The sequence below is a fragment of the Morus notabilis genome, unplaced genomic scaffold (assembly GCF_000414095.1).
Source record: "Morus notabilis unplaced genomic scaffold, ASM41409v2 Scaffold75, whole genome shotgun sequence".
Classification (NCBI taxonomy): Eukaryota; Viridiplantae; Streptophyta; class Magnoliopsida; order Rosales; family Moraceae; genus Morus; species Morus notabilis.
The window spans coordinates 636122-643588 of NW_010361425.1; the positions used below are offsets into that span (position 1 = coordinate 636122).

Here is a 7467-nt window from a genome sequence, read left to right on the forward strand (position 1 = left end):
TGATGCCTAAAAATTCACCTAAGTTTTCTAAACCACTTTCTAATCCGTCTAATTTTAATCTAGGATCAAAAATTGTACCTAAACCATATAACAAAGGTAACTTAGACCAATATTTTTACAATTTTTTTCCATAGAATGAACATGAACTCCTAAGATTGGGTCCTCCCTATATTCGTGAAATAAAATACTAATTCTTAAAAGTTCTCCTAAAGCTAAAGGTGATGTTGGGTAGTATGTTCCACTAAGTTTTAGAGTAACTTCATGAAACCTACCTAAAAATTGATACAAAACTTCGGCAATTTGCCAATCAAATGCGTCTATATGTCCTACTCTTAATTTTGCACAGATATAGTTTGTTATAGCATCCTTATAAGGGATGCATTGTTGAAGCATAATATATGTTGAGTTCCATCTTATAGGCATATCTAATGCTAATGCTCTAGGAGGTATATTTAATGCTTGTAAAAACCTAAACCAATCTTCTTGTCTTTGGTTACTACCTTGAATCCATGCAAGACTATCTCTAATTCTTTTAATGTGATTACCCATTTCTTTTAAACCGGATTTAACTATTAAATTGATTACATGACATGCACAACGTTGGTGGAAAATAGTACCGTCACCGAATAGACTTAAATCATTTTCAAAGAATTCAATTACTTTTGTATTGGCACTAGCATTATCTAATGTTATAGCCATTACTTTATCTCTTAATCTAAATTCATCAATTACATTTAAAATTGTGTTATATATTAAATCCGCGCTATGTGATCCTAGAACACATTTAAAACATAATATTCTCTTATCTAAATCAAATCCTTTAAAGTAATGTCCGGTTACAGCTAAATAATCTTTATTGGCAACGGCAGACCAAATATCTGCCGTTAACGCAACGCACCCGCTAGTTGAGCGTAAAAGGTTTATTAATGCATCTTTTTCTTTTTTAAATAATTTTAATAAATCTTTCCTAAGAGTAGTTTTTGAAGTGAACTGTACATCAGGATTGTGTACAACCTTAATATATCGTTGCCAATTAGGATGCTCTACAAAACTAAGTGGTTGATCTAAAGCAGCTATCATTCACGCAACTTCCATACGATCTACTTGCGGATCGTATTTCCAAGTGATTAGACCACCGGTTGTGCGATCAAAAGATACTTGTGTTTGGCGGAGTTCGAGTCTGCTAGATTGGCTAAGTTTTTGAAGACACTTTTCGGAGTGTCGTCTCAAGTGTGTGGTGCCGTGAATAGTGTCGCCTTGTAATTTAGATAAACAATATTTACACTGAGCTATATGTTTAGTGTTACCTTCATTATCCACCTCGTCAATTATGTCGAAGTGATCCCAAACTGTCGAGGTACGCTTGCATTTCCTCCTGGAGGTTGCAACGCTTGCCGACGCAGACGCAGACGCAGTCGCACTCGCCGCCGCTTCTCCACTCCCACTATTGCGACCACGACCTCCAATACGTCCACCATGGCTTGGATTAGTAGATTGCTGCGTAACAAACTCATTAGTGGGAAATTGCCCTTCTTCTACATTGTGTTGGGCATCAACGGGAATACCACTATAACCAAAAGGATCCATTATAAAAAAATAAGATGAATTTGAGAGAAAGAGAGCTTTAGAAAAATTGAGAGAGATTGAGAGAGATTGAGAGAGATTGAGAGAAATTGAGAGAGATTGAGAGGGATTGAGAGAGTTTGAGTGAGAAAAATGTGTGGGGGATGGACGGTATTTATAGAGAAATTTTAGGGTTAAAAAATGATTTCTTTTTCAAAAAAAAGGGATAAACGGCTATTTTTTGAAATTTGGGCAGTCGGGCAACCTTGGGCAATTCGGGTTTTCGGGCAAAATTCAAAAAAACTAGCCGTTTTGGGTATTTTGGGTAGTCGGGCAACTCAGGCAAGTTGGGTTTTCGGGCAGAATTCGGGTAAAAATTCAAAAAACTAGCCGTTTTCGGGTATTCGGGCAGGCGGGAAAAATTTAGGAAAAATTCAAAAAAATACCCGTTTGAGTGAATTCGGGCAGCGGGTTCGGGCACACTGATTTTTCGGGTCAGGCAATTCGGGCAGTTCGGGCATGGTCAGAAAAATTCAAAAGAATCCCGGCAGACGGCGGTATACGGTGGTTAGACGGCGGCGGGCAAGTGTGGACATGTCAAATTCGGGCTGCCCGAGCCTGAACCCAAAAATATAGCTTGGGCGGGCGGGAAATGGGCTTGCCCGCCCGAGCTCGAAAAAATTCAGACTTTGGGCAACCCGCCGACCCGAAGTTCCGGCACTAGTGTTGACAAAACTAACATACAAAATATATGTGTTTGTTTAGAATTGTTGTTTAAAACGATTTTTATGTATTTTGAGAAATAAAAAATAATTTTTATGTATTTTAAAAAGTAAAAAATAAAAATGAAAATAAAACGACGTTTGTTTAATAAATATTTTAAAAATAAAAATGAAAACAAAAATAGTAAGAATAATTTTTACGAGTTAAAAGTTGTTTTCATTTTTTAGTACTTATTAATAATATTTTAATATATTATCTAATAAATATAATTTTATTTTTTTATTATATTCAAAATAATCTCTTAAAAAATTAATTAAACATAATTTTAAATACAATTTCAAAATAATTTTATTTTTATTTTTATTAAAAATAAAATTATTTTAAAATCAATTCCAAATGCACCTAAATTCTTGAGTGCGAAAACCGAACCATCAGTTTCTTGGACTAACGGTGCGAATCAAACGGACCGAACCGAGTTCACCTTGTCTAAGGTGCGTCTTCACACTTCAGAGATCAGAGTGGAGACCGAGAAAAGCCCAAAACCGTTTGAACTATAAGGGCCTGTTTAGTTTGCTGATTCGAGTTGAGATGTGACTTTATGTGAGAGTTTTTTACTGTAGCAAAAAAATTAAATGTGATTATTTATAAGAGTCTTTTACTGTAGCAAAACTCAAATTCTAAACTCGAATACGGTGTCTAAATACTTTCACTGGTGAAGTTTATTTAACCCAAACCCCGGCATTTCCATTTGCCCGCCATTTGTGAAGTCCGACGATAAATGATATCCCAAACGGTCTGCTAGTCTTTGGAGAAGAAAGAACCCTAGGAACCTCTCGACCTCCTTAGAAAGCTTCTTCCTCTGTACGAAAATGGCGTCTCTGCTTCACTCTCCGTCTCCTCGGACCTCTCTCCTCCCGCCGAACCTCTTGCGCTCGCGCTCTTCAATCCTTCCCCCTTCTCGATTCCGGACCACCGTCGTAAGCCTCATTATCTTCTTCGATTCTTCTTTATTCTGCTGATGGTTCCTTTGATTGTGAAATTTTGAGGTTTTTGATATTCAATTTCGTTTGTTTTCCCGGTTTTTAGAGGTGTGATATGGTGGAGCCTTTGAAGTACGTGAACGGAAAGCCGCTTCTCGGCGGCGGCGAGGCGACGCTGCCGAACATTTTGGCGCCTAGAACGAATTTGGAGAATGTTGTTAACAAGAACGACACCAGGCTCCGAATCTTCTCTGGCACCGCCAATCCTGCCCTTTCGCAGGTGAATTTCAGAATGCAAGGATTCTTTTTTTTTTTTTTTGAAATTTCGAGGTTTCTTGGATATAATTTGCTCAGTTCAATGCATCTATTTTGTTTCGATAATTAGATAAGTACTGCGAAGTGGGAAGATTAAATTTTTAAGTAGTTGTTTTAAGTAGTTATGTAATTTCCTCTGTTTTTCAGAATCTCAAAAAGCTCCTAGATGCTAATGTGTTGTGGTATTTCTGTACGCTGTTTCTTGTCTGGGAGACTGGAATGCTTATCCTCTTTATCCTTGTATATATACATGTACATATACATATATATATTTATATATATATATATATATATTCTCTTATTACTGCAATTAAAGCCATTATGCTTTCTTACAAAAAAACAAAAAAACAAAAAAACAAAAACAAAGAAAAAAAAAACAAGAAGAAGAAGAAGCAGAAGCAGAAGAAGATGATGAAAAATAGGAACTTGGTTAAGATCGGTTAACTTGATGCAAAATTGATTGCTTTAATCGTCATCGTCTGTGTGAGAAAGTAAAGTAAGGGAAAAGGGGATATAATATGTGTGTTTCCTACTACAATTCCTTTGCTGATAAGTTTTGATTTTTCTTTTTTTATTTTATAATATTTTAATTGTTCATTACATGTACTATGTCCTTCTGATTTATGATTGTGTTCCCAATAGGAAATTGCATGCTACATGGGTCTAGAACTTGGAAAGATCAAGATAAAACGCTTTGCTGATGGAGAGATATATGTTCAATTGCAAGAAAGCGTCCGGGGGTGTGATGTATTTCTTGTACAACCCACATGCCCTCCTGCAAACGAAAATCTCATGGAGCTTCTGATCATGATAGACGCTTGTCGGAGGGCATCGGCCAAAAATATTACTGCAGCAATTCCATATTTTGGATATGCCAGGGCTGATAGAAAGGTGACTGTATATGAATATCAAAGAATTTAAATTATGAGTAGTTCAATTATAATAGCATGGAAGAACCGTTTTGTGGTGTATTTTCATCAGTTACGGTCGATTATCTACCTCGTAGATTTCAGGTAGTAAGTAAGAGATCTTTCTAATAGCCATAGGTGTTTACTAATATCTGAGATTCATTTTATATAAAATTTCACTGACTTTAAGTTGTTGCCAGGGTTTAGCCTTAGTTATTATTTCTTATTTTCTTCAAATGATATCATTTCAGACACAAGGACGTGAATCTATTGCAGCCAAACTTGTTGCAAATTTGATAACAGAAGCAGGTGCAAATCGAGTTCTTGCTTGTGATCTTCATTCCGGACAATCCATGGGCTATTTTGATATTCCTGTTGATCATGTATATGGTCAGGTAAACAGACGTATGGTACTTCGTTTTCTTTTTTTTTTAATATTCATAGAAGAGTGTGTTCGACTCTGACAAGAGTGCTAACTTTGTAATACAGCTCTGTGACAAAGGTGCTATGTGACAGCGTTTGGTTTTTGCTAATCGGCTAAACTAGTAACTAGATACTGTAGACTCCTTGCAATATATGTCTCTGTGGTTTATACTTGGTAGAACTATTCAAGATCTTTCAAAAGATAATTCTAATGTTTTGAGAATTAATTGGCTTGAAATATGTGCGAAAATCTCACTCCAGTAGTATGAGAGAGCACATTTGGTTTTACTTGGTGTACCAAATAACAGATGGGCATCTGTTATTTCGTAGGACTTTTTACGAAGATAATGGATGCGTTTTTCTTTGATTGTGAGGGATAGAGTGGAGTTTATTGTGACACGTGATTTCTTACTAGTATTTTGCTACTCTTCTGGAGAACATCTTGTCCTCCAGTCTTGTATTATTCACTTTATTTTTTGTTTTCTCCTTGTATAAGTTGTTCTTATTGGTAACTACTTAACAAGAAGAGTTGTATTCGCTGCTTCAGAGTGTGTGAACTGCAAAGTGCTTAATCAATTAATCATGTGTGCATGTCTGTATGAAGATGGTGCTGTTTGTTGCATTTTCCTCAATGGATAGATCACTGATGTGGCTTTTGGTTCTTTATGCACAATCAGCCTGTGATACTCGATTACCTTGCTAGCAAGACTATATGTTCTGATGATTTGGTAGTGGTCTCACCTGATGTTGGGGGAGTTGCTAGAGCACGTGCTTTTGCCAAAAAGTTATCTGATGCTCCTCTAGCCATTGTGGATAAAAGGCGCCATGGGCATAATGTTGCTGAGGTATAGTCTGCTTAAATCAAGCTCACTATCATTACAGTTGCCTGCATGACCTACTTATGTTGGTTGAATGTTTATAGTTTCACAATGAATCATTATGGGATTCCTTGGGTTCTCATAGCTTTGTAGTTTCTTGTTGTGCAAATAATGATTAAGATTCTCATGTTGGCTTTTATAAGGATACCAGTATAAGGATACCAGGTACAGTTTTCAGATTAACAACTTGGGCATGTGATAATATGTGGAAAAGTCTCTCCCCTTTTCCTCCCTACTTGTCCTCCTTATGAATGTGGTAATCTTGAAGATATATGCGATGATTCTTTACTTCTATTTTATGATTTGAAGAAGTGATAGTGGGGCTTGTTTGGAACATCTAATCCTTCAGTATGTTACAAAAGTTCTCTGTAATAAACAGTTATCGGTAGCAATAAATTGGATCAACAAATTCTCCCTATTTACTAGCACGCAACAGCAAGGTTTTTTGTTTTTGTTTTTTTTTTTTTTTTTTAATGATCAATTGTAGAAGCTCCTTGACAAACTCTTTTTTTTTTTTTTTTTGACATTTTATTTCCGTTTTTATTTTTATGGGAAGTGAAAATGAAAGATGGCCATTGGGCATATAATGTAGCTAAATCTACTTTTTCTGCATTGGAAATCATTATCTTTTGTACATTTACAGTCTAAACATAGCTATTAACTTGGGCACTTCTGTGATAATCTTTGTTTTGTAATTTTCTTGTTTAATTATACAATGAAACACGTCTCCCTGATTGTGAAAACATTATCAAATCCTATCTCGCAGGTGATGAATTTGATAGGTGACGTGAAGGGAAAAGTGGCAGTAATGGTGGATGACATGATCGACACTGCTGGTTAGTTATATACGCTCTTGTCTAGTTTCACTGATTACTAATAATTATTCAATCTTTTCTGTGGCCGATATAGAAGAGAGAATAGTATGTAATATATTTTGAAGGTGATTCTTTTGTTGGTAAAGCTCTTAGCGAGAGAGTATATTATGAACATAGTTAACTAAGAAAGGTGGAATTAAATCCGAAAAGGTAAATGGATGTTGCTTATGATGGTACAGACATGGCCCATGGAAAAGTGGCGCTTAATTTTAAAAGGTAAATGGATCTTTCTATTACTTGTGGCCGATGGCCCACAGAATTCATGACCAACAAAAAGAAAAGAGAGTTAAAAGGGGAAAACAATTAAAAAACCAAATTTTCAGGATTGTATTATTTTAGGTCTTAAGTTTGTAAATACAATTTTCACTAAGTCTGTTCTGTGTATTAGCTTCAGGATGCAAAATGTATCACTTTATTTATCTCATTTTTAATTATGCTTAGTTTAGGAAGTTCTTGCAATTTACCATTTTGTTTTTGTTGGTTATAGGTACTATTTCAAAAGGTGCAGCTTTATTGCATCAAGAAGGCGCCAGGGAAGTGTATGCATGCACTACACATGCTGTTTTTAGGTATGTTGATGATGACAGACACGGAAATTTCTATTCATATTATTATGCTGCAGATAATCCATGAAATTTTGGTTAGGAGAAGCTGCAATACCTGATGATACACGCTCGCTTCAATTAGCATTTGGAGCTGAGTATATAATGCTATGCTCTCTCAATTGATCATAAGTTTTGCATAAAAACTGTTTAAATGTTGTTAAATAAAGAAAAGTATTCAGCATGTCTTTGCATTCCTG

The 7467-nt window shown here is 35.7% G+C and overlaps 1 protein-coding gene across 2 annotated transcripts in view; it reads left to right on the forward strand.

The window, feature by feature from the left end:
* The first annotated feature begins 3031 nt into the window (after positions 1-3031).
* Positions 3032-7467, forward strand: part of LOC21406631 (ribose-phosphate pyrophosphokinase 1) — a 6467-nt gene continuing 2031 nt past the window's right edge. For both annotated transcript variants that reach the window (XR_002902324.1, XM_024166454.1), the window contains exons 1-7: positions 3032-3263; positions 3373-3546; positions 4224-4472; positions 4741-4884; positions 5590-5757; positions 6557-6626; positions 7153-7234. Coding sequence is in view for 1 of the 2 variants with exons in the window: in XM_024166454.1 (XP_024022222.1) it covers positions 3156-3263; positions 3373-3546; positions 4224-4472; positions 4741-4884; positions 5590-5757; positions 6557-6626; positions 7153-7234 (995 nt within the window). In the remaining variant the exon portion in view is untranslated. The remainder of the gene's footprint in view (positions 3264-3372; positions 3547-4223; positions 4473-4740; positions 4885-5589; positions 5758-6556; positions 6627-7152; positions 7235-7467) is intronic.